Below are 27,719 nucleotides of genomic sequence, written 5' to 3' on the forward strand. Positions count from 1 at the left end.
CTTATTCAGTGTTAAAATAGGATTCCATTGGCTACACATTGTATCAAACAGAGGAACCCAGAAGCAGTTACAACCCTGTATTTCCCCTGGTTCCTAGGCATGAGCATGCATTGTCAGGCAGCTATTGCACCCAAGATACCGTATATTACATTCTGTTTTGCTCAATTAGATTGCTACTATAATGGTGCAAAACTGTATACGTAGCAACATTTAGCACCCAATTAGACATACAGTGTATATTACTAATATTTATATCTTACAGTGATACTATAGCATTAGCTATCACTATACTGCTGTCCCAGTAAAGGTCATTTTGTTCAAAAGTCCAACAAAATCAATTACACTTTTAGGGGCCCCACAATCTGCTTTCCCTAGTCTGCATTGAATAAGACAGAGTAATGGTAGTTAGTAAACATACTCCCAATATCTTCAGCTGCTCTGGAGAAGAAGCTACAGTAAGTAATTGGTGGGCATTTAGCATACTTGTTACCCTAAAAGTGGGTACACACTAGGCATTGAGCAACATCGTCTAGTGTGCCCCCTCCCAGCCCGGGCCACCCGACGGGCATACACACTGTGCGATATCACGACCGGGCCGTGCATGCAGCTTTGAACGATGAGTCCAAATTGAGCTACATGTACAGCCAACAAAGAGGGTCATTAACGACCTGCGGGGCCACCCATCGGCCGCCGTAAGCTACATACACACTGGGCGATATAGTAAACAATATCGCTCAGGAGGGGGTAAAATGAGCTATATTGTTGACTGTATCACTAAGTGTGTATGCACCTTAAGTTAGTATGACAAACAAAATGTGAGGTATCAGTAGGAAGGAATAAGTCACAGGAAGGTACTGGATGTAAATAATAGATAAGTCCAGGAGCCCTATAAATTGCTGAGCAGATTGTGTGGCGTGCCCAGGGTATTTATACTGTAGTGCCTTAATTAGGGTACATTGTGGGCAGTGGCGGAACTTGTGAGTTGTGGGCCCAGGTGCAAAAATATAATTTGGGCCCCCCTCCTCCATCCCTACCTAGGTTCACAGTATGTCACACAGCAATGGGTGACCTGGAAGAGGCAGAGGATGACAGCGTAAGGCAGAGATTAACATAGAGAGGCAGAGGGCGAGAATGGAAGCCAAGGGGAGGCAGAGGGTGACAGGTGTACAAACACAATGTTCTATGTGGTGTGGAGAACAGGGGGCATGTACCTTGGTGAGGGCAGGAATGCAGGGACCCCCGCCCTTTGTTCTTTCCTCAGTTTGGCACTCGGTCAGGCAGACTCTGACAGTGCTAGTTACACGGCTGTGAGCTGCCTGTAAGTCACAGCCACAGACAGCAGTGAATAAGAAATAATGTACATTTGCCTGTTACTTAGAGGTAGTATGTGGCTATGATCATCAGTGCTGATAGGTGGCAGGACTCCTGTATCAGTCCGGCACACACAAGGTCAGCCCTCTAAGATAAAAGGCAGGTGTGGCCCACCCTGCTTTCTGTACTGGGCCATTCATCCGACATTGCTCAAAATGGTCTGCACTAGTGGGTAGGGGATAAATAATTTCTGGTCTGGGCAGCAGTGGGCCCCTTAGTCCTCAGGGGCCATGGTGCAATGCACCTGCTGCACCAACGGTAGTTCCGCCTCTGATTGTGGGGCTCTAGACAGTTCATGGTTGACAGTGATTATTGAAAATGCCCTGCTTAGGTGGTAACTACTTTGTGCATCATTTACAATACTTTTTTTTTCCTAAATATGCAAATATGGAGGAGCAATGAGTGCCAGTATACTATATGTAGTAACACTAGGTGATTCATCACGCCCTACGGGCTCTCTCCACACCGTCGTAAGGGGCTACGCTCCCTTAACCCTTGCAATATTTGTATTATATGGAGTATTACCACCAATCATAATAGTGTGAGTGGTTAAATATTGCACGGACAAAGGGCGTGCGATGGTTAAAGGGCGTAGAAGTAGAATGCACAGTTTTTACATACAGTAATGTAGTTTTTACAAATAGTCATTTCACTCCAATACTTATCTAATTAACAAAATTGCTACTTAGGTTTATCTTTGTGTCATTTATCACCTCATTAATGTGCCGCTAGGGAGTCAGCTTGTTATAGACAATTAAATATAGCCACACTGATTATATTAAGGTAGTAGGCCGGGGGTTTGATAGTAGTGCACTAGCCTATGAAGGATATTAGTTTGACAGTAACATAAATTGATTTTTTTCTGAGACTTACACATTCTCAATCTATTATAAAGCAGTTAGGTAGCGCTGACAGCACCAGTTTCAACATGGACCTTCTGTACTGGTTTCTAAACCATCTTCTTGGCATGTAGTAAAAGCAATTGCTATGTCTTTTGATAAGAGTCAAAATATATAATATATATTTATATTGCTGGTATTGTTGCCATATGATGGAGAGTGCCAGACCTTATATAAGGAGTATGTAAATGCTAGAATTTAAATAGTTATTTTCCGTTTTTGTAATGTACTCAGGGGATATATGAAAATATGTTTTTCATTAGCTTTAGATGAAACAGCTATGGCGTTAAGGTGTTACATAGTACCCGGAATACTAAGTCATGTGTTAAGCAATATTACCATACCCAGAGGACAAAAGTAGCTCTGTTTATGTATGTGGGAACTGATAAAGACATATCAAGGTGAAAATGAAAAGAGATTGCCCCTAGGGGAATTTAAAGTATTTTCCACGCCACAATTGGGAAACATTACATGCATCTACAGTATACTGTAGCTCACTATACCATAACACTTGCTGAATTGTGGAAAGATTTTGGTTGCTGTGATCTAATTTTCTTTATGGCACCATAGAGTTTATTATGAATACTCTGCTTATTGAAACAAACATTTTCCAGCTACTACTACTACTACTACTACTACTACTACTAATAATAATAATAATAATTATTATTATTATTATTATTATTATTTTGTTAATATTACTTAAATAACACCCTTATTAAATGTGTATAGTTCATAGAGCTGGCAGCGAGGCACTGCATGAGTACTTATTCTGTGTTGTGCGGTCAGTGAACTTCTTCTCAGTCTTGGTTACTACTTCTTACTTGGTCTTTCACAGTTCTGTTTCCTTTTCCTATTTCTCAGCCATGATCAATATTTCTCATTCTGCTTTGGTTATAACAGCATTGCCACCTGTTTCAGCCATTGCTGTATCTGTTACCCCCAGCTCCTCAGCTCCCCTTATTGCTCCCAGTTTCTTGCCACCTGTCTAGCACCTTTTGTTTGCTGTATTATAGACAGTAAGCATGTACCAACCAGCACGTTCCATCCCTTTCCTACGTACATGCTTTTACTTTGGTTTAAAACCAGTTAAGAATTGAATGCCAGTCTGCGAGTTTGGAGCCAGAAGATTCCTTCTACATCCCCACATGATATGTCCGTTTAAAAGCATACTTTTTGTATAGACCACTGAAAGTCACCACTGTAAACTAAAAATGTAACCTAATAAGAAGTAAAAGGTTGGTGCCTTAGGTATATAAAGCTAAATTACTTGTCACAACTCATAAAGAACAGCAATTCAGCTATCATCTTCATTGTACAATTTCCCAGAGATTGTGTTCAGAACAAAGTAGTCCCATTACATTAATGTAATTCCCCTTTCTAGGAGATCTGTCATCTATGTTGTCTTGCACACAGTGACAATAGACCACATCCTATGAGAGGATGTTATAATACCAGCCTCAGACAAGTATAAACACACTGTGGGGCAGTTCCTCATGGTTTTGGGTCAAGGGATTCAGCTCAGAGAAATCCAAGTTACAGTAGGTGCCTGAAGAAAAGAGATCTATATATAAGTAAGCAGATAATGTACTGCAGAATGGGAGAGTGATACTTCTTTTTTACCAGCATCAGTATAAAAGTAACGCTGCCTTATTATTATTCACCACAACACAATGCAATTGTCCATAGCTCACTTTGCTGAAGGCAAAGGGAACAGTGTTATGGTTCAATGTATTATAATGAGGTACATAAATCAGAGTATTGAGGAGGTTAGACTGCTTGATTCATCTAACTGACTGCACTCCACTGCTGCCCTAGCAATGTTTCTATTACGCATACACTGCTCCAAACTCTCATTTCAGCATAGTGCAGACAGAAATAAACATCTCATTTATTGCCCAATCCAAATATCCTTTTTTTCTTCCACAGAGTTCTTACAACTAACGTTACTGGAGAACCATATTTGGTAAATACACTGGCAGCCAAATCTAACACAAGGCAACAGGAAATAGTATTTTCAGGGCTGTGAACAAAGCAGGTTTTTTTCTATCACTACCCGTGATTCAGACTGATGTGATCTACTTATAGGTAAAGCTATATAAAATGTAAACTATACAATGTCGTGATTCACTCAAAAAGAAGTTAAAACCATCCAAAATGCAAATTATGAATATTTGTAATGTACACAGTATAGTAAGCTGATGTTACTCACTCTCCTTAAAGATATAGGGCCTGATTCATGATTGTAAGTAAAGCAAAAAAGCAAGCAACTGGGCAAAGCGATGTTGCACTGCAGGTCGGTCAAATGTAGATTTAGATTTGGGTGGGTTACATAACATTGTTTCTGTGCAGGCTAAATACTGGCTGCTTCTGCATGTAGACCACAAATACTGGACAGCTTTACACTGCAATTTAGATATCAGTTTGAACACACCCCACCCAAATCTAATGGGTCCTACACATTGGCCGAGGTGCCCGACGGCCGATAGGCCGATGGACGACCCGGCGACGGAGAGAGTGACGTTTCTTCACTCCCCCTGTCACCTGGCCCCATAGACCTGCATGCTAATATGGATGAGATTGTCCATATTGGCTTGCAGGCATAAACGAGCCGGCACCAACGATCAATGAGCACGGGCCTGCGCATCGTTCATTGTTGGTGCATACACATTGAAAGATATGAACGATATCTCGTTCATTTATTAACGAGATCGTTCATATCTTTCAGTGTAACTGGCCAGTGTGTAGGGCCTATTACTCTCTCTGCACATGTTACATTTGCCTCACCTGTAGTGCAACATGGTTTTGCCCAATTGTCTTTTTTTTATTTTGCTTTGCTTGCACACATGAATCATGCCCATTATGACTGAATTAATACATTGAAAATTATTTTTCTTGTTACAAGTACCAGCAGATATTTTATTGTAAAAAAACAAAAGTTCTCATAAATTGGTTGCTACGACTAACTAACTAACTAACTAACTAACTACGTAACAAACTACTTCATTTCCCTCATCATTACAAAAGGCAGTTCATGGGTGTACATATGTATATTTACCAGTGATTACATTAGCACAATACAGGGGCGTTTTAAAAGAGGAGGGGGCCCATGTGCAGACTCCGGGTGGGCCACCTCCTGTCTATGTCACTGCAGGCTCCGGCACTGTGCCGGAGTCTTCTGCACATGCGCAGGTCTCCAGAAACATGTCACCTGTCATGATCTGGAGACTAATTTTCTACTGCGCATGCACGGCAGCCGTTTTGGGAGGATTTTTTTGCTGCGGCTCACAGGACTCCGGAAAGGTGAGTATTAAAACAATATGGGTGCAGTGTGTGCAGCCTGGGCCACCCTGGATCCAGGGGCCCATGTGCACACATTGCACCCATGATAGAAATGCCAATGGCACAATATATAGAACAATAGCACAATATATAGAATTCACATTTTGAACCACCTAGCAAACACCTATGATCACTAGCAGTAGCAACAGCTAGTGCCTCAATCTGTGCAAGATGACTATGGTAACAATTATTCAATGGACATGCGATATATAAACACTTGTATATTTAGACCTTATGAGTCATAACTTCCATCATGACCAATTTTACTGATTGCAGTGCACAGTCTTCTGCTTCTGTGTTTGCCTTTTATTATTTCACATTTAACATCATGGACACAATACACATCAGCATTTGGAATAACTGATCTTTATGCCAGCAAACCTTCCTTGTACACAAAGTACAGAATTGTTTGGGCATGATCATGCAATTCATAGTGAACCATGGTATCATGAACCTGCTGTACAATGCTGCAAACCGCGTTGCCACATCCCCAGCATTGCCACTTGGATTTACCCTCTGGAGTCTCCAGGAGGCAAGAACAGGGCAAGTTTGTGTTAAAGAACAATGGGCCTGATTCATAGGTGCACGCTAATGCTGCAGCAAATGCAATTTTTGACTCAGAGGATGTGCACAAATAAGCTAAATGAACAGCCACTGGGTATTGTAGAGACACCCACCGGAGCCTTAGCAGCTGCCTGCAACGGTGAACACATTTGCAGCATCAACGCAGATCTGGGAAACAGCGTCTCCTCCACTAAGTCTATGGTCACTCAGAATGGCCACCACAACTGAGACACCTGAGACGTGTTTCCTTCATACAGGATCATAATCAGCGGCTGATACACAGCCTGAAAACGGTCCCAATACCCCACATTTTTGCCTTCACTCCCCATTAGCTCCGACAAAATGGCCACTTGATGTCAATCACTTGCTAATGAATTCTCACTGAGAGCGTAATCACAAATCATTTGCAGCTCATGTAAATTGTGACAGTGATGCACACGCATATTACCAATAATTTCTTAAGTGTGAAAACATTGCCACAACTCTGAACCAGCCCTATGTGTTTTGAGTGGTGTAAGCTTTTATTAGTTAAACAAAAAAACTAAGCAATGAACATCTGTGTTTCTAATTCCCTTTTTTTTTTTTTTAATATGACCCATTCCTTTTTAATCAGCATCCTCATTAGGAATTCTCAAACAGAAAATAAGATTTTACTTACCGATAAATCTATTTCTCGTAGTCCGTAGTGGATGCTGGGACTCCGTAAGGACCATGGGGAATAGCGGCTCCGCAGGAGACAGGGCACAAAATAAAAGCTTGAGATATCAGGTGGTGTGCACTGGCTCCTCCCCCCATGACCCTCCTCCAAGCCAGCTAGGATACTGTGCCCGGACGAGCGTACATAATAAGGAAGGATATTGAATCCCGGGTAAGACTCATACCAGCCACACCAATCACACCGTACAACTCGTGATCTGAACCCAGTTAACAGTATGATAAATTTAAAGGAGCCTCTGAAAGGATGGCTCAACAATAATAACCCGAATTTTTTGTAACAATAACTATATACAAGTATTGCAGACAATCCGCACTAGGGATGGGCGCCCAGCATCCACTACGGACTACGAGAAATAGATTTATCGGTAAGTAAAATCTTATTTTCTCTAACGTCCTAAGTGGATGCTGGGACTCCGTAAGGACCATGGGGATTATACCAAAGCTCCCAAACGGGCGGGAGAGTGCGGATGACTCTGCAGCACCGAATGAGAGAACTCCAGGTCATCCTCAGCCAGGGTATCAAATTTGTAGAATTTAGCAAACGTGTTTGCCCCTGACCAAGCAGCTGCTCGGCAAAGTTGTAAAGCCGAGACCCCTCGGGCAGCCGCCCAAGATGAGCCCACTTTCCTTGTGGAATGGGCTTTTACTGATTTTGGCTGTGGCAATCCTGCCACGGAATGTGCAAGCTGAATTGTACTACTACAAATCCAACGAGCAATCGTCTGCTTTGAAGCAGGAGCACCCAGCTTGTTGGGTGCATACAGGATAAACAGCGAGTCAGTTTTCCTGACTCCAGCCGTCCTGGAAACATATATTTTCAAGGCCCTGACAACGTCCAGCAACTTAGAGTCTTCTAAGTCCCTAGTAGCCGCAGGTACCACAATAGGTTGGTTCATGTGAAATGCAGAAACCACCTTAGGTAGAAATTGAGGACGAGTCCTCAATTCCGCCCTGTCAGAATGAAAATTTAGGTAAGGGCTTTTACATGATAAAGCCGCCAATTCTGACACACGCCTAGCTGAAGCCAAGGCCAACAGCATCGACACCTTCCACGTGAGATATTTTAAATCTACCGTAGACAATGGTTCAAACCAGTGTGATTTTAGAAATCTCAACACAACATTGAGATCCCAAGGTGCCACTGGAGGCACAAAAGGAGGCTGTATGTGCAGCACCCCTTTCACAAATGTCTGAACTTCAGGTACTGAAGCCAGTTCTTTCTGGAAGAATATCGACAGGGACGAAATTTGAACCTTAATGGACCCTAATTTTAGGCCCATAGACAGTCCTGTTTGCAGGAAATGCAAGAAACGACCCAGTTGAAATTCCTGTGTAGGGGCCTTCTTGGCCTCACACCACGCAACATATTTACGCCAAATGCGGTGATAATGTTTTGCGGTTACTTCCTTTCTGGCTTTTACCAGAGTAGGGATGACTTCTTCTGGAATGCCCTTGTCCTTCAGGATCCGGCGTTCAACCGCCATGCCGTCAAACGCAGCCGCGGTAAGTCTTGGAACAGACAAGGCCCCTGCAGTAGCAGGTCCTGTCTTAGAGGTAAAGGCCACGGTTCGTCCGTGAGCATCTCTTGAAGTTCCGGGTACCAAGACCTTCTTGGCCAATCCGGAACCACGAGTATAGTTCTTACTCCTCTCCTTCTTATGATTCTCAATACTTTCGGTATGAGGGGCAGAGGAGGGAATACATACACTGACTGGTACACCCACGGCGTTACCAGAGCGTCCACTGCTATTGCCTGAGGGTCCCTTGACCTGGCGCAATATCTGTCCAGTTTTTTGTTTAGACGTGACACCATCATGTCCACCTTTGGTCTTTCCCAACGGTTTACAATTTGGTGGAAGACTTCTGGGTGAAGTCCCCACTCTCCCGGGTGAAGGTCGTGTCTGCTGAGGAAGTCTGCTTCCCAGTTGTCCACTCCCGGAATGAACACTGCTGACAGTGCTATCACATGATTTTCCGCCCAGCGAAGAATCCTTGCAGTTTCTGCCATTGCCCTCCTGCTTCTCGTGCCGCCCTGTCTGTTTATGTGGGCGACTGACGTGATGTTGTCCGACTGGATCAACACCGCCTGACCCTGAAGCAGAGGTTTTGCTTGAATTAAGGCATTGTAAATGGCCCTTAGTTCTAGAATGTTTATATGAAGAGATGTTTCCATGCTTGACCACAAGCCCTGGAAATTCCTTCCCTGTGTGACTGCTCCCCAGCCTCTCAGGCTGGCATCCGTGGTTACCAGGATCCAATCCTGAATGCCAAATCTGCGGCCCTCTAGTAGATGAGCCCTCTGAAGCCACCACAGGAGAGACACCCTTGTCCTTGGCGACAGGGTTATCCGTTGATGCATCTGAAGATGCGATCCGGACCATTTTCCCAGTAGATCCCACTGAAAAGTTCTTGCATGGAATCTTCCGAATGGAATCGCTTCGTAAGAAGCCACCATTTTTCCCAGGACCCTTGTGCACTGATGCACTGAGACCTGTCCTGGTTTTAGGAGGTTCCTGACTAGCTCGGATAACTCCCTGGCCTTCTCCTCCGGGAGAAACACCTTCTTCTGGACTGTGTCCAGAATCATTCCTAAGAACAGTAGACGTGTCGTTGGAATCAGCTGCGATTTTGGAATATTTAGAATCCATCCGTGCTGACTTAGCACTACCTGAGATAGTGCCACTCCGACTTCTAACTGTTCCTTGGTTCTTGCCCTTATCAGGAGATCGTCCAAGTAAGGGATAATTAAGATGCCTTTTCTTCGTAGAAGAATCATCATTTCGGCCATTACCTTGGTAAAGACCCGAGGCGCCGTGGACAATCCAAACGGCAGCGTCTGAAACTGATAATGACAGTTTTGTACTACAAACCTGAGGTACCCTTGGTGAGAAGGATATATTGGGACGTGGAGATAAGCATCCTTGATGTCCAGCGACACCATATAGTCCCCCTCTTCCAGGTTCGCTATCACCGCTCTGAGTGACTCCATCTTGAATTTGAACCTTTTTATGTAAGTGTTCAAAGATTTTAGATTTAATATTGGTCTCACCGAGCCGTCCGGCTTCGGTACCACAAATAGTGTGGAATAATACCCCTTTCCCTGTTGTAAGAGGGGTACCTTGATTATCACCTGCTGGGAGTACAGCTTGTGAATGGCTTCCAGAACTGCCTCCCTGTCGGAGGGAGACTTTGGTAAAGCAGACTTCAGGAACCGATGAGGAGGAAACGCCTCGAATTCCAGTTTGTACCCCTGTGATACTACCTGTAGAATCCAGGGATCCACTTGCGAGTGAGCCCACTGCGCGTTGAAATACTTGAGACGGGCCCCCACCGTGTCTGAGTCTGCTTGTAAAGCCCCAGCGTCATGCTGAAGACTTGGCAGAAGCAGGGGAGGGCTTCTGCTCCTGGGAAGCGGCTGCATGGTGCTGCCTTTTTCCTCTTCCTCTGCCCTTGGGCAGAAAAGAGTGACCTTTTGCTCGCTTGTACTTATGGGAACGAAAGGACTGAGTTTGAAAAGACTGTGTCTTTTTCTGTTGATGTGAAGTAACCTGGGGTAAAAAGGTGGATTTTCCAGCCGTTGCCGTGGCCACCAGGTCTGTTAGACCAGCCCCAAATAACTCCTCCCCCTTATACGGCAATACTTCCATGTGCCGTTTGGAATCTGCGTCCCCTGACCACTGTCTGGTCCATAATGCTCTTCTGGCAGAGATGGACATTGCGCTTACTCTTGATGCCAGGGTACAAATATCCCTCTGCGCATCACGCATATATAGCAATGCATCCTTTAAATGTTCTATAGTTAACAGAATATTGTCCCTATCCAGGGTATCAATATTCTCAGTCAGGGAATCCGCCCATGCGACTCCAGCACTGCACATCCAGGCTGATGCGATTGCTGGTCGCAGTATAACACCAGTATGTGTGTATATACTTTTCAGGATATTTTCCAGCCTCCTATCAGCTGGTTCTTTGAGGGTGGCCGTATCAGGGGACGGTAACGCTACTTGTTTAGATAAACGTGTGAGCGCCTTATCTACCCTAGGGGGTGTTTCCCACCGTGCCCTAACCTCTGGCGGGAAAGGGTATAGTGCTAATAACTTATTAGAAATTAGCTGTTTTTTATCGGGGGAAACCCACGCTTTATCACACACCTCATTTATTTCCTCAGACTCAGGAAAAACTATTGGCAGTTTTTTCACACCCCACATAATACTCGCCTTTGAGGTATTTGTAGTGTCAGAAAGGTTCAATGCCTCTTTCATTGCCGTGATCATGTAACGTGTGGCCCTACTGGACATTACGTTTGTCTCGTCACCGTCGACACTAGATTCAGTATCTGTATCTGGATCCGTGTCGACCCACTGAGGTAGCGGCCGTTTTAGGGCCCCTGAGGGTGTCTGAGACGCCTGAACAGGCACTAATTGATTTGCCGGCTTTCTCATGTCGTCAACAGTTTTTTGTAAATTGCTGACATTATCACTTAATTGCTTAAACACAATCATCCAGTCAGGTGTCGACTCCCTAGGGGGTGACATCACTAACACAGGCAACTGCTCCGCCTCCACCTCATTTTCCTCCTCATACATGTCGACACACGCGTACCGACACACAGCACACACACCGGGAATGCTCTGATAGAGGACAGGACCCCACTTAGCCCTTTGGAGAGACAGAGGGAGAGTCTGCCAGCACACACCCAGCGCTATATATATACAGGGATAACCTTATATAAGTGTTAATCCCTTATAGCTGCTGTTAATCTAGTTATTTGCTGCCAAAATGCCCCCCCTTCTCTTTTTTACCCTGAATCAGATGCAGTACTGCAGGGGAGAATCAGGGAGCCGTCCTTCCAGCGGAGCTGTGAGGGAATAATGGCGCCAGTGTGCTGAGGAGATAGGCCCCGCCCCTTCACGACGTCCTTAACTCCCGCTTTTTTGTGTAAATGGCAGGGGAAAAAATACATCCATATAGCCCTGGAGCTATATGTGATGTATTCCTTTTGCCAGCTAAGGTATATGTGTGTTATATTGCGTCTCAGGGCGCTCCCCCCCAGCGCCCTGCACCCTCAGTGACCGGAGTGTGAAGTGTGCTGAGAGCAATGGCGCACAGCTGCGGTGCTGTGCGCTACCTTAGTCTTGAAGACAGGATGTCTTCTGCCGCCGCTTTCACCGGACCTTCGTCTCTTCTGGCTCTGTAAGGGGGACGGCGGCGCGGCTCCGGTGACCCATCCAGGCTGAACCTGTGATCGTCCCTCTGGAGCTAACGTCCAGTAGCCTAAGAAGCCCAATCCACTCTGCACTCAGGTGAGTTCGCTTCTTCTCCCCTTAGTCCCACGATGCAGTGAGCCTGTTGCCAGCAGGACTCACTGAAAATAAAAAAACCTAACTAAACTTTTATTCTAAGCAGCTCTGGAGAGCTACCTAGTTTGCACCCTTCTCGGCCGGGCACAAAAATCTAACTGGCTTGGAGGAGGGTCATGGGGGGAGGAGCCAGTGCACACCACCTGATATCTCAAGCTTTTATTTTGTGCCCTGTCTCCTGCGGAGCCGCTATTCCCCATGGTCCTTACGGAGTCCCAGCATCCACTTAGGACGTTAGAGAAATATCATATTAATTTATATATGCAGTTACACCAATATACAGTATACAGAGAATTTAGATTACAGGGACTGCATGAGAATCACTGAGATATAGGCTGGGTACACACCACAGTGGCATGTCGATCAAGCCACTGTTGCGCCGACAGAGCAGCCGATTAGGTAAGCTATACATACTTACCAATCGGCAGCTTGATATGTTGGGCCAGATGTAACAAATGGATGGGCATTTAAATTTGCCCGTCCAGCTATCAGTCTGCAGCCAGTGTATGGGCGTCCAGAGGGTCGCCCGTACACACAGCCAGACATGCCTATATATCTGCTAGATACTGTATATCAGCATCGGCTGTGCTACAGGGCCGACACCATATGTCTGTCTGAACTACACCGACCAGCAGGAACAGTTTTAGTATAAACAGAACAATTACTTTATGTTAAGTATATAATTTTGACACGGTCAACGACTGCTTACAATACCACTGGTTAGGGTGGGTTAGGGGGTAGCCAAAATTATGAATGAGTGACATATTTTACTGCCACTTATCCAGCAACTTTATTTTTCTAAAGGACTGGAGTTCAGCAGCAGCAGCAGCCAATCTGCACTGTCTCCATTCAATAGAGCCGGCAGGCACTAAGACCTGCTACGGCTCTCAGAGCTGCTGCGGATGCGAAGAAATGCCACTGCCTTCGCTCGCTAAGCTGCAGTGTACCTGGAGTAAAGGTAAGTCAGGTACTGCTGTGGGATGCTATGGTGACAGTGGTGTGGACATTAAAGTGGTGGGAACTGCTGTGAGGTGGTTATTAAAGGGGGGGGGGGGGAGGGCACTGTGAGGTGAACAGTGAAGTGGGACTGCAGTGAGATGAAAAGTGAAGTGGGGACTGCTGTGAGGTGGACAGTGAAGGGGGGGACTGCTGTGAGGTGGACAGTGAAAGGGGGGACTGCCGTGAGGTGGACAGTGAAGGAGAGGACTGCTGCGAGGTGGACAATGAAGGAGGGGACTGCTGTGAGGTGGACAGTGAAGGGGGGACTGCTGTGAGGTAGATAGTGAAGGAGGTGACTGCTGTGAGGTGGACAGTGAAGGGGGGGACAGCTGTGAGGTGGGCAGTTAAGAGCGAGAGCACTTTGAGGTGAACAGCGAAGGGGGACTGCAGTGAGGTGAAAAGTGAAGGAGCGGACTGCTGTGAGGTGGATAGTGAAGAGGGGGACTGCTGTGAGGTGGGACGTGGAGGTGGGTACTGCTGTGATGCAGCAGTGAAAGAGGGACTGCAATTAGGTTTGCAGTTAAGGGGGGACTACGGGGAGGTGAACAATAGCATAAACTGTTATTGTACCAATGTATGTCCGTTGCTTTTTAACTGCACTGTCCCCGCTTTCATTTTAATGACTGACTGTATAACTAATGTGCTTCAGCTAAGGTGCACAGACTGTAGGATAGGAGCTAAAAGGCTGCAATCGCTTGCAACAGCCAACAGGAAGACAATGTCACTGACCAGGAGAGACCCAAGGCATGGCAAGCAGGTAAGGGTCTTGGCTTTGCTTATCGTGACAAAAGTGAGGGCTCTAGCTTGTGAGGATAGAATAACCTGTGAGGCCATGCCCCATGCAGTAAGGACATGGCCTTTTCCCAGGAGCACGTGCAGATATCACTGTTACCGCTATCTCCAAACCCTGCCCCTGTTTATAGGTGCTGCATAAAAGAACAACATACTGTAAACATGCATCCACTTTTTTCTTCTGAGTTTACTGTACATACCTGTACATGGGTTACTTTACAAGTCAGGATGCATAGCTAGGCCTCATAAGAACAATTTTAGGGGTGGTGGACCAAAGATATGCATCAACCACTCCATAGGCTCTTCTAAACGTATGTATGTGGTGCATGGTGCATGTGCAGGGACACCAAGCTTCAACTCCAAAGCTTTACTCTGCATTCACCTGCCACAGCACCTGCACATTGTATGGAAAGCTTCAGTAGAATCCATATTCCACATAGGGATGTGGGACATATACAGAACATCTAGCTCTCACTGGCACTGAGGAAGTAGCACCTATAGCCAATGGAGGGAGACATTTCCTGACCCTATAGCCATGAAAATGCAGCATTTCACTAGAAACCAGTGACCAAATCAGCATGAGGCATGAAGTGATGCTATCCTTTGCTCCTTACGAATTCATAGGTAAGTTATAGCTGAGGACATTCAGTGCAGGACTCCGTGGTTTTTAAAGTACTTGCTGCACCAAGATAGAACTTCCATGATCCAAGAAATAACAGCATACATCATTTCAGATTAAACAATCAGCGTTACTTTGTTAGATTGGAAAGACATTTACTTAGGAACTTGTTGAGGGAATGGAACTAAAATAAAAATGAAATGTTTCCATTAAAGGAAAAATATACTTTTCCATTTATTTTATCTGAAAATGAGCCGTGCAAGCAATGTAACAACATTTCACGGTAAGCAGCATTTATGTGCAAGCATAGATTGCAGTGCAAAACATTATGCAGTCTCTATAAATAGCAACACCTTCATGCTGCGGAGCTACAATTGCCAGGCAAAGTAGCAGTTAAGTCACAAATATCTTTGAAAGTTCAATATTTACATCTGTAAGAACAAACAGTACTGTTTCACATGACAGTGTACATGAAAATGATGTTATATTATGGCTAGCATTGAGCTAGAGGGAGAACCTGAACGCTCTAGACCTTACTTGACCTCTATTAGAACACTTGGTAAAGTAACTCACAGAAATAGTTAAATGATGCTTCACTTACGGAAAGTACTACTAATACAGTGACTATGTTACTGTGCTTATACTGATGGGAAGCTGCATTACGTTTCATGTGCCCAGTGCTGAGCAGACGGGTTATGCTCTTTCTATATTAAGCCAAGAGGGAAAAGTCCCTGAAAAGTTGACAGTAGTTTTTACCTGCCATGTTCTTCATTGGAAAGTTAATCATTCTTCAGCCATTATTCTCACATAAACTTCGGTTACTGCCTCCTTAACCTTCCCTCATATCCAAAGCTATTCCACGGATAAGCTCAGCAAAGCTGTTCTAGGAGCGAGAGAGCAGAGACTACAGACAATGGGAATGAAATCCCTCATGAGCCAGTGTTTACATGACGGAGTCTGACAGACACACTGTGCTGCAGAAAGTTACACCCATAATGGTCCTTTATGACAGTTTTAACAAAGGGTACAGTACAAGCTCAACATGACTGCTTAACACTTCTCATTACACTTCTATACAGTATGTTCTGAAAAACATATTAGTGCTTAATTGCTAGTATGGTGCATTAAGAACCTGAGAAATAACTATATACTGTTTTATACTACTTACATCTCCTGTTTATCCACGTCTCCAGATTTGAAGTGGGCGGCAACACCATAACATACAGCCAATCAGATTATCTAAATATGAGTTAGGGTGGGGCTGGATGTGACATTTTTTATTATTATTATTATCATCATCATCATCATCATCATCACAACTTTTGAAGGTCATTAGAGAATTTATCTATCTTAATATCTATTTTAATATGGAAAAGAGAAAATACATGAATTTGAAGCACAAAGGCGTTGGGCTCTTGAGATCATATAGAGGCACTGTCAACCCAAAAAGAAATGCTACCATTCTTGCAAGTACCGTATTGCTTTACTGTTTTATATTAATGACATTATCCTGAGTAGCAGTGCTATCTGAGTGGAATACTTTTAATTAAACCTGTGGATTACTCAAAGTATTTAAAATGGACTAGAGCCAAAAGTAGGCCTTACATTACACAAACTTTATTTCAATCACTTGTTCTTTGTGTAGTATTTATATACCTGCTTATCCATTGTTCCTTCTTTAGCTAAATGACAGCATGAATTAGTCTATTGTGCAGCTGAGGTTATGTAGTTCCAAACAGATATTCTGTTGTCCCTTAATTTAAAAGTAATGAGAAGAAAACCAAGAACACTAATGTCAAATGTTTTAGTGCCTATTAAATGTAATCTTGGATTATATTGAATATATATGATAGATAGATAGATAGATAGATAGATAGATAGATAGATAGATAGATAGATAGATAGAGATATATATACGATCAGTATACAAAATACCAATAGTGTATTATTTTGTGATGCAGTAAATGTATTTTCTGTTTATGCTTATCTCATTAGATGAGATGATTCTTTGGATTTTCTCGCTGGTATTCCTTAATCCAACCAAATGCTAATGTCAGTCAATGAAGTAGGTCTTTAACTTTTTCACTGGTATTTCTTGTTCCAACTGGAACTTTCACGTTTTCTGTGGAGCTCCTAGAAATAGACCCTTGCACCAAAAGCACCCAAAAAAGGCCGAATATCACTCACTGTGTAATATTTCACAAACAGAATTTATTTGATTTAAATAATCGTACATTAAAATCTTTTTTTTTTTTAGGACTTCCGGTAGATGGGGCACCCAGTGTGGCCGCATTTTGCATGATCTCCAGCCCTTGATGATCAAACCAGCTTTGTATCTGGGTTTTCCCCTTTGCTGCTGGTTACAGTAACATTAAAACTTCCACAAGGATTTTGAACCTGCTCTTAGGTCTGGAGACCCCTTCTCTACACTGAAGTCGAGCTTTTATAGTCACAGTGTTCATGACCGCCCTTGGCTATCTTTGGGTGCCAACAATGGGGAGAGACTGAGAACTCCTGTTGTGTATGACCTGCTCTCTCCTCTGCCGGTTACTGGGGAGGACACCGCTGTAGTGAGAGCCCCCACCAAGCTGGATCGTAAATGTGCTACTGGATACCGCTCCACCCCATCATTGCATGCCATATTCTGGTAGTGGGAGGGCCCAGTGATTGCATCTACAGAAACCCGGCTTCTACTGAAGAACCCACTACCGACAGGGACTGTTGGAGTGGCTTCCTCCTTGAGCCCCCTGTCTATCTGTGGGCTGCGTACTGACTCTTATGAGTGCCGAGCCAGCTGCTGTTGCACGGCTTTTCTCCCTGGTTTGATTGCAGGAGGCGCTTTCCTTGAGGGACAATTGCTTGGACTGTGCCATTGTTGTGTCTATACATCCTTGAGCTACCGATCAGGTTGCTGTGGTCTTTACATGCTCCCTCCAACTCATCGCCTGGCCACTTATCGGTTTCAATGTCATTGTGGGATTTACTATTGCCCACCTTAGACTGGATACGGCTAGTCTTGTGTATGGAGTGGTAGTGATAACCCCCTCCTCGATGACAGAGCTGGCTGAAGCTTTTGCTACAACCTTTATGTCTCAACTAGATATAACATTTGAATGTACTGAGACTAAATTAACCACCTTTCTAGATAGGATGGATTCTAACTCCTCAAAACAACCTGATCAGGATCAGGCAAGGGGATAGCTTGAACTTTGTGGACCCCATAGCAACATATTGAAGGGTCCCTGTCCCAGTGTTTCTATAGAAACACCTCTCCACCGCATTTTTTTATTTTATGTCCCATAATAGTGTCCTACTTCATTGTATGAACCATAGTAGTGTCCTAGTTCACATTATATCACATTGTAGGGCTCCCAGTACACATTATGCAACACAGCACAAATTAACATTCTGACATATAGTGTCCCCAGTTCATATTATGCCACATTGCAGTGCTGGGACATGCACTCCCCGCTATCCTGTGTCTTTTGCCGCTCCATTCACTGTGAATGGGGCGCATGCATGTCTAAGACATGCGTGTCTTAGATGTGCACGTGGTCGCGGTAAACAAGGTGCGAATGCATCTAAATGTAGCCACGTTGAGCATGGCTACATCTGTAAGTCACATTACAGTGCCCCACTTCATATTATGTAACATTATAATGCCATCCAGTCCATTTTATGCCACATTACAATGAGCAGGTCCAGGGGCATAACTAGATATATTGCAGGATCATGGCAAAAGTTTTTAAGGGCCCCTATGTACCACCCAATGGTGGAAAATGTATATAACACATGTAACTTTGGCAGGGAAGGAGGGCCCCTCTTAGTTCTGGGCCCAATAGCAGCTGCACTCCGTGCACCTATAGTAGCTACGTCCCTCTCAATAGGGAGATCCTCCAAGGGAGGATGTAGCTGAAAATACTGAGGAATCCCCCCAAACTTCTCATACTTGATTTCTGCCTGCTATTCTAGGAAGATCTCACCTTTTAGGCAGTGGATTTTTCTGAGGAGTCCAAGCTCTCTGAGTCTTGGGGACCCACTCTGATTAACCTCCTCAGCTTTGTTTCTATTGGTGACCTTAGTGGATGCATAGCCCAGTTTACAAATCAGGACAGAGATGTTCAGAGTTGGACATAAGCATATTTATGCCTGTTTCATTGAGTATTTATTGCACATTGTATAGGACAGGTACAAATGTTAACTCACAACAACTAGTAAGGAACTAGGCACACACGGAGAGGATGTGGCTTCATAATATACACACAACTGCATATGGGAACTATACAGTACATATTTCTTCTTTGCGCTCATTTTTGGACCAACATACACCTAATTATTTACAATTTAGCATCAGGCCCTTAATATATATGGAATAATCTTACGAGGTTATTGAAGAAACGCTAAGGATTTGGTCAAATAATATATTATTGTACACAAGCACTGTATTATATTATTGTACACAAGCACTTTATATGATTTAAAAAAGTCACCTCTTAAATCAGTATTAAACAAATGCCTTTATCACCCATGTGGGTACCTATCAGTCTTCTGAAGCATGCACAAGAATTTAAAGAAATACCACAGATTTGCATAATAACTTTACAATTATAACATTTTGATATGTATGTACTTTTGGGGAGCTCCTCCCTTTCCTTCACTATTTTGTACTGGTTGTGTACTAAGACGCTGCACTAGTGGGTGCATTGATTTAGCCATTAAGTCCATATTTATCATTTTATTTATTACCAGGTATTTATATAGCGCACACATATTCCACAGCACATGACAGAGAATATTTGGCCATTCACATCAGTCCCTGCCCCCAATGTAGTTTACAATCTAATTTCCCTACCACATGTACACACAATGGTTCCTGTATATTTTTGGATTGTGGGAGCAAACCAGAGCAAAGCCACGCAATCACAAACTCCACAGGGCCACGGTGGGAATCGTACCCATGACCTCAGTGCTGTGAGACAGTAATGCTAACCATGCTGCCCAATATATAGAATCATTTTATTAGGTACACCTTTTTAGTACTGAGCAGGACCTCCCTCCGTCTTCCTCCCAAAAACCCCAAATTCTCCTTGGAATAATCCAACATACATTAGATATTCTGGTCCATGCTCGTATAACAACATGCAGCTGCTTTAGATTTGTCACAATTGTGCAGTGAATCTCCCGTTTCGTTGCTATACTGATATTGTAACTGGACAGGCAGAAAGTGGCACTGTAGGATATAGTACACACAAGGGAATATGTCAGAAAATAAATGTTTATTGAGTCACAATTCTCAAGCACCAAAACTGACGGAGGTACAAACTACACCATTCACACCCAGAAGAAATGTTGATTTTAGACCAGTGAGTGCACCTACAGTAACTTCCCTGTTCATCCGGAGACAATTGCTTGTATGAGTGGTTAGGGATACATACATTTGCTAGCCACCCATTTGTATTGGCCAATTTATTTAATTTTTGTCATTATTGTTTTCTTTATAATTTTTTTCTTTCTCATTTTGTTTAGTTTATACAGTACCTCCATCAATTTTGTGAACTATGTGAATATTTTTATATATTAATATATGTGAGAAACACATGAGCTCTTGTTTTGTTAATAGTCAATACTTCTGCAGGTTTGCCAGGAAACTGATTGACCAATATCTTTAGAAGGCTAACAGCTGTACACATTCTAATCCTGTTCTCCTGTGACAATGAATCTTACAATAAATGCCAACTTTTGCAAAGCTGACAAATGCAATTCTTTTGAAATAAATAGATTTGCTCTACTATTCACAAGAGAAAACACGTTTTGAGCCATATGTCATTGATAAGCTTTGCTGGAAAGCTGTCCGCTGACAGTCAATGATAAACCATAACCAGGGAGAGTTTTATGTATTATGATAATTCATTGCCTTATGAAGTATAGAAATAAATACGCAAATATATAATTCCTGGATTTAGTCCTCACGCTTCTATGTTATACCCACTGGTAAAATACAATAGCCTATGGGGTATATTCAATTAGTGTCGAAAACTGCCGTCTGTCGAAAAGACGGCAGTTTTCGACTTTTTAAGGCCGAATCGTGATTCGACCTATTCAATCCCAGCAGTTTTTATTCGACAAGTCGTGGAATTCAACTTGTCGAATAGTACGTGAATCGGCGGTATAGCTGCCGATTCACGTACTTTTGAGGAAAACGGGGCCAAATTCGACAGGATTTGGCCCCGTTTCCGACCATATCTCAGTCCGACATAAAATAATGTGGGACTGAGATGTGGGACCCAGAGGAGGAGAGGGGGGGAGCTGCAGGGAGACGGGGGACATCCGCGGGCATACAGGGGAGAGCAGCGCTACAGCACAATGTCTCACAGCTGCGCCGCTCACGGCAGCGTCCACTCGGCTCCAGCAAGTGAGGTCACGCTTGCTGGAGCGGGGTGGACAGTGCCGTGAGGTCAGGCGTCTGTGAGACATCCTTCTGCAAGTCGAATTGAGATGGGATTGAACTAACTACACTAGGTCTCAACAACCCTCCGTGCCATCACTGAACTACAGCATTATTAAGTAAGTGTTATAAATAAGTTAACAGACAATATACTGCTATATGATTCAATCAATTGTGCCCTATGTCCCATACATTATAAAGGATCAGTGCATACCAAAGGCGCGCACTGCAAGAAAGGGGTGTAGTCTCACATGGAAGGGACGTGGCCACACAACAGCACCCCCAACTCAAATTATGCGTCACAGTGCCACAATATTATTCACATTGCCCCACATATTAGTGCCCTTTGCAGACACAATGCCCACAGTAGTACTGCCCCTTACAAACACACAGTGCCCCTCCCTCCCCAAGCTTCAGGGATTTTGATAATATTTTTTTAATTTTAGATGTGGCGCACAATGTACCAACCTTTGCTCACCTCTCATGTCTTCCATGTTTCCTTTCTATTTTCTTATGTTTGCTTTTTTCTGTCAGTTTCCTCATGTGTCCATATAATCGTAGGTAACCCTCTTTTACTTAACCTATTTGTGATCACAGCTTTCTCATGCACCCCTTTCTAAGCTCATTTACTTTAAACCGGTCACGGGACGGTAGGGGGCATGCCAATGGCGTTAGAAAGCCTTGGCGGGGCGCGGTCTGGACAACGTAAGCATGTCTGGACCGTTGAGGGGGTGGGCCACGGTGGCTGCGTGACGTCACACAGAGCCGATGTGACCTGGGATGCGGCAGGTAGCTCTCTGCCAGCGCGCAGGATCTGCGCAGGCAGGGAGCTACTCGCCAGGTGCGAACGCATCGCCGCCGCGCGATGCTTTTGCACACGTGCAAAGGGGGGGGGGAGAACAGAGCCAGACATGTGGTGCGGACTAGCCCTGTGCTGGTCGTCTCCCCGCATGTCTGGGAAACTGATCTTAGATGTGCACATCTACGATCAGATCTGAATTAGGCCCCTGGTATGATGTAACCTTACGATTTTGACAATATAGTCAAAATCGTAAGGAAAGATAGTGCAAATTGCACTTCGTGTACACAATTTGCCATATCGATGCGCGCTCCCGTGGGGTCGATATTACAAGAAAAGACAGACTGTGCAGGCAAGTCAATCTTGACTATATTGTGTACAATCCAGTACATAGTATAGTCAAAATTGGCACTTAGTCAAAATCTAAAGTAAAGATGTCAATATCGGTGGTTCTGGGCTCCGGGGAGTTCAGGGGAAATCACAAAGTCAAAATCAGAGATAGTCAATATCTCACCGTGTGTATGCACCTTTAGTGGTAATTCAGGAGTTGTGTTGGTGACTGTCTCACCTTAAAGGCCATAACTTAGTTGGCAAGTGAGCTTTAAACCATGAAGCACATTTTCAGTTTGACTTTGATGTGATAGCAGTTGCCAGGTTCTTAGAAATCTGGGTGATAGAGTAGAACTTGCAGTGAGATGTTGGTGTCACGAACCGGTCTCTCACCTTTGCGGGTTCTGGGGTTCATCCGTTGCCAGTGCGGTTGCTCGCGGTGCTGTGCGCCCGTGTGGGGACACGGCGTGATCAATGGCACAGGTAATGCAGAGTCTGGGAACTGTGAGTGCGGGGACCAAATGGCCTAAGGCACTGCGGTGTGTCTGCTGTATAGGAGGTGGCCATGTTGGAGACCAAATAGCTAATACTGAGCACTTGTGAAAACACCTGTGGGCAGGTGTAAGCCAATCCCGTGCTTGTGCTGCCTTTAAGTAGGCTGGGATTATGTCACTCTGGGCCAGTGCTTTGTTGTATCAAAGCTGTGCTCTAGCTCTGAACTCTCTCCGTGCATTCCTGTGTGATTCCCGTGGTCCAGATATCGCCTCCGTTCCCAGAGGTCCGTTTTGCAGCCTTCACTGCCAAAGATCTACCGGCTCTCCATTGTGCTATCAGTCAATTGCACACCTATTGGAAATACTTGGATTCCCAGTGTCCTGCATGAGGTTACCTTGTCTGTCTGCCTATCATACAAAGTCTGGAGGATTCCAATTCCCTCAGCTGTTCGTTTGTTCAACTCTGCATTTAACCCATTCATCACCTCGCCATCTACTACAGTTTCACAGTGATCTCCGGAACCCGCAAGTAACCCAATTCAGTACTTTTTCTATGTTGTCATTACAAGGATAATTCTTCACAGTCTCTCAGTTAACTCTTAAAACTCCATTGCAAATTCTTACAGTTAATTCTCCATGTCTGCATTAACCAGTTAAACACAATCTGCAGTTCAGCATCAAAGCCTGTTTATATTTGGACAATTCAACATTTATTCTTCAGCTTGTTTTTGCATATGTTTCCATGAACATTTCTTTTATTTATTTCTGAGTTTTCTCTTGCATATTATTTCTGTCATTCCTGCAATACTTCAGTATAATGATGATTAACAACTAGTCATTTAACTCCTTACTGAATTGTTACTTTAATAAATATATGAAACGGAACTTCCTTCGTCCTCCCTGTTTTCTTCATACCCCAGCACCTACCCCTGTGGTTGGTTCCAGGTTAACGGATTCACAAAAACACCCGGACCTGACAGTAAGCACTGGCCACATGGATCCGTCAAGTGACCAATTCGCAGGAGGCGGTGCTACGTCAAATATCCTTTCCCGTCTGGAAAACCAGGAGTCTATACAGACACAAATAGTGCAGTTTATGCAAACTATGGCAGACCGTTTAGAGACTCTTCATACAGCAATTAAAACGTCTCAAGTCCAGATTCCAACTCCGGTTGTCCCAGTTACCACTACAGCTTCTCCTGTGATGCTGCCTACGTCCCGCTTGCAGTTACCCTCTCCGAGTAAGTTTGACGGAACTCCAAAACTTTGCAGGGGATTCCTGAATCAATGCGAGATCCAGTTCGAACTGATGTCCGCCAGTTTCCCATCAGCTCGTTCTAAGGTCGCATATATTATTGCCCTCCTCTCCGGTCAGGCTCTGGAGTGGGCATCACCATTATGGGAGAGAGGTGATCCTATCCTCTCTAATTACAAAGAGTTTGTATCTTCTTTCCGGAGAATCTTTGACGAACCCGGCAGGACCACCTCAGCATCTTTGGAGATTCTCCGTCTACGTCAAGGTTTACGTCCTGTCAATCAATATATTGTTCAGTTTCGCACGTTGTCTTCAGAGTTAAACTGGAATGAGGAGGCCCTGATCGCCGCGTTTTGGAATGGACTTTCTGAGAGAATCAAGGACGATTTAACTATCCGGGATGTGCCAACTAAACTGGATGAATTGATTTCTCTCTGTAACAAACTTGACCTACGCTACAGGGAGCGATGTTTAGAGAAATCCAGGGCAGAGCGATCCAGTCCACGTTATCATCCTAGGCCTCGACAAGATTCTTCATCACAGTCTCCGGTAACGACAGACGAACCTATGCAGATTGGGCGCTCTCGCCTCACAGAAGAGGAACGACTTCGTCGTCGACAGGGTAACCTCTGCATGTACTGTGGGTCCTCTGAACACTTAGTTAAATTCTGCAAACTCCGACCGGGAAACTCTCGCTCCTAGCTTATTCAAGAGAGGTTAAGCTAGGAGTTACTCTAGAATCACGTTCTGGGAAAGAGCCGACCTTGTCTATTCAATTAGAAGTGCCAAGTTCTACAGTGAAAGTTTCAGCTCTCCTAGATTCTGGGGCAGCCGAGAACTTCATCTCCTCAGCCTTTGTCATGCGGTCTAAAGTTCAAACCATGCCTCTGGAAGCAGCAGTTGCCGTTACAGCAGTGGATGGAAGTCGAATTCCAGATGGTATAATTACTCATCGAACCGTATGTCTCAAGATGAAAGTTGGTGTGCTCCATTCCGAATACCTCTCCTTCTACGTGATTCCCAAAGCCTCTCAAGATGTGATACTTGGTTTACCTTGGCTGCAGAAACATAACCCTCAACTTAATTGGCAAACCATGGAAGTCCTTTCATGGGGTAAATCTTGTACCAAGAACTGTTTAGCCTCAATTGTACCTCTCCGGTCAATCAGCCTTCCCGACCTACCTCCGGTGTATCAATCCTTTGCGGATGTTTTCAGTAAACAAGCAGCAGACTCTCTACCTCCTCATCGCGAATGGGACTGCCCAATTGTCCTGGTTCCGGGTAAAACACCTCCTAGGGGACGAATTTATCCGCTATCCATCCCAGAGACGCAAGCTATGTCTGATTATATACAAGAAAATCTAACCAAAGGATTTATCAGACCATCTTCTTCACCTGCAGGAGCCGGATTCTTTTTCGTTAAGAAGAAGGACGGTGGGTTACGACCATGCATAGATTACCGTGGACTCAATGAGATCACTGTGAAAAACAAGTATCCATTACCCTTAATTCCAGAATTATTTGACCGGGTAAAAGGAGCTACTGTGTTTACAAAACTGGATCTCCGAGGGGCCTACAATTTAATCCGCATCCGAGAAGGGGACGAGTGGAAGACTGCTTTTAATACCCGGGATGGGCATTACGAATACCTTGTAATGCCTTTCGGTCTTTGTAATGCACCTGCAGTTTTTCAAAGCTATGTGAATGAACTTTTTCGTGATCTTCTCTACAAGTGTCTAGTAGTGTACCTGGATGATATCCTAATATTCTCTAGGGATATAAAGTCTCACCGTCACCAAGTTAAAGAGGTACTGACACGTCTGAGGAAAAATCAACTTTATTGTAAGTTAGAGAAGTGCACTTTTGAAGTATCTTCCATACCGTTCCTTGGTTACATCATTTCTGGATCAGAGCTATGTATGGATCCCGGTAAGGTACAAGCTATCCGAGATTGGTCCACTCCTACAACTCTCAAGGGGATTCAGCGATTTCTCGGCTTTGCTAATTTCTATAGGAGATTCATTAAGAATTATTCTACGTTAGCTGCTCCCATCACAGCCCTAACTCGTAAGGGAGCAAATCCTACGAACTGGTCTTCAGAAGCAATCAAAGCCTTCTCTGATTTAAAGCAAGCCTTTGTGTCAGCTCCCATTCTTCGACAGCCTGATCTGAATCGTCCCTTTCTACTAGAGGTGGATGCATCTACAGAAGCAGTAGGAGCTGTGTTGTCACAAGTCTTTAAAGATAAAAAGGTCCATCCCTGCGGATATTTCTCCCGTAAGTTCCTCCCGGCAGAACGTAATTATGCAATCGGTGAGCAAGAGTTACTTGCCATCAAGTTGGCATTTGAGGAGTGGAGATACCTTCTAGAAGGAGCTCAACATCGCATTACAGTTTATACTGATCATAAGAATCTTCTGTATCTGCAGTCAGCTCAGTGTTTGAATCCACGACAAGCCCGATGGGCGCTTTTCTTCTCACGATTTGATTTCAAACTCACCTATCGTCCAGGGTCTCAGAACAAAAAGGCAGATGCCCTTTCCCGGTCCTTTGCTTCTTCTGAATTAAATGATGCTACCACGAATCAAGCCATTGTGAATCCTAGGTCCTTTTTAATGACTCGAACCTCTCCAGTTCCTCCGCCTGGCAAGACCTTTGTCGCCACAAGTCTTCGAAAACGGCTGCTTACCTGGGCTCACTCCTCTTCCTTCATGGGTCATCCTGGGGTTCTAAAGACTCTCAAGTTTATTCAACAGTCTTATTGGTGGCCACGTCTCAAAGCCGATGTCCAAGAGTTTATAGCAGCATGTCCTAAATGTGCCCAACATAAGAGTCCAAGAAGTTCTCCACCAGGTTTGTTACATCCACTATCCATACCCAAACAACCATGGACTCATATCTCAATGGATTTCGTGACCGATCTACCTCCATCAAAAGGGCGAAATACCATTTGGGTGATAGTGGATCGATTTTCGAAAATGGCACATTTCATTCCATTAACTGGGTTACCATCAGCCCCTTTACTAGCCAGATTGTTCATCTCTGAAATCTTCAAGTTGCATGGCCTTCCTCGAGAAATTGTTTCTGATCGGGGAACACAGTTTGTGGCCAAGTTTTGGAGGTCGCTTTGTTCATCTTTAAATGTCAAGTTGAACTTTTCTTCTGCATATCATCCTCAGACAGATGGACAAACTGAGAGAGTCAACCAAGACCTTGAAACATTTCTCCGGCTATATATATCGTCCTCACAGGATGACTGGGTTGACTACCTTCCATTGGCAGAATTTGCTCATAATAATCTCTTCCATTCATCTTCAGAATCTACGCCCTTTTATATTAACTTCGGCTTTCATCCTCGTGTGCCAGAGTTTCATCCATTGCCAGCCCTAGAGGTCCCAGCGGCAGATCAAGAGCTTCAACGTCTATCTAGCATCTGGAGTTGTGTACGTAAGTCCTTGGTCAAAACTTCCGCTCGTTATAAATCTTTTGCAGATAAAAAACGTAAAGCTGTACCGAATTACAAAGTGGGAGACCAAGTTTGGATTTCTACGCGCAATCTCAAGTTCAAAGTTCCTTCTAGGAAATTTGCTCCCAGGTTTATTGGTCCATTTCCCATTGTAAAGGTACTCAACCCTGTGTCATACAAAGTCAAGCTGCCACCGTCTTTGAGAATTCCTAACGCCTTTCATACATCTTTGCTGAAGCCTTTGATTCTCAATAAGTTCCGTACTAC

The 27,719-nt window shown here is 44.2% G+C and overlaps 1 protein-coding gene and 1 long non-coding RNA gene across 10 annotated transcripts in view; one reads left to right on the top strand and one right to left on the bottom strand.

Annotated features, from left to right (window-relative positions):
* The window catches only part of LOC134912233 (uncharacterized), a 32,365-nt gene extending 15,238 nt beyond the window's left edge, over positions 1-17,127 (top strand). The window contains exons 2-5 of the long non-coding RNA XR_010176971.1: positions 4,200-4,358; positions 13,058-13,211; positions 13,902-14,009; positions 16,921-17,127. This is a non-coding gene — a long non-coding RNA (uncharacterized LOC134912233). The remainder of the gene's footprint in view (positions 1-4,199; positions 4,359-13,057; positions 13,212-13,901; positions 14,010-16,920) is intronic.
* ARHGAP24 (Rho GTPase activating protein 24) overlaps positions 1-27,719 on the bottom strand; it is a 1,566,862-nt gene that overhangs the window by 168,399 nt on the left and 1,370,744 nt on the right. The window contains exon 1 of one of the 9 annotated variants that reach the window (XM_063919887.1): positions 15,420-15,592. The exons of the other annotated variants lie outside the window; for them this stretch is intronic. Within the exon in view, the coding sequence (XP_063775957.1) occupies positions 15,420-15,450 (31 nt within the window). The 5' untranslated portion in view covers positions 15,451-15,592. Of the gene's footprint in view, positions 1-15,419; positions 15,593-27,719 lie in introns of those variants that run through there. 9 annotated transcript variants of the gene reach the window in all.

Source organism: Pseudophryne corroboree, chromosome 1, assembly GCF_028390025.1.
Source record: "Pseudophryne corroboree isolate aPseCor3 chromosome 1, aPseCor3.hap2, whole genome shotgun sequence".
Taxonomy (NCBI): Eukaryota; Metazoa; Chordata; class Amphibia; order Anura; family Myobatrachidae; genus Pseudophryne; species Pseudophryne corroboree.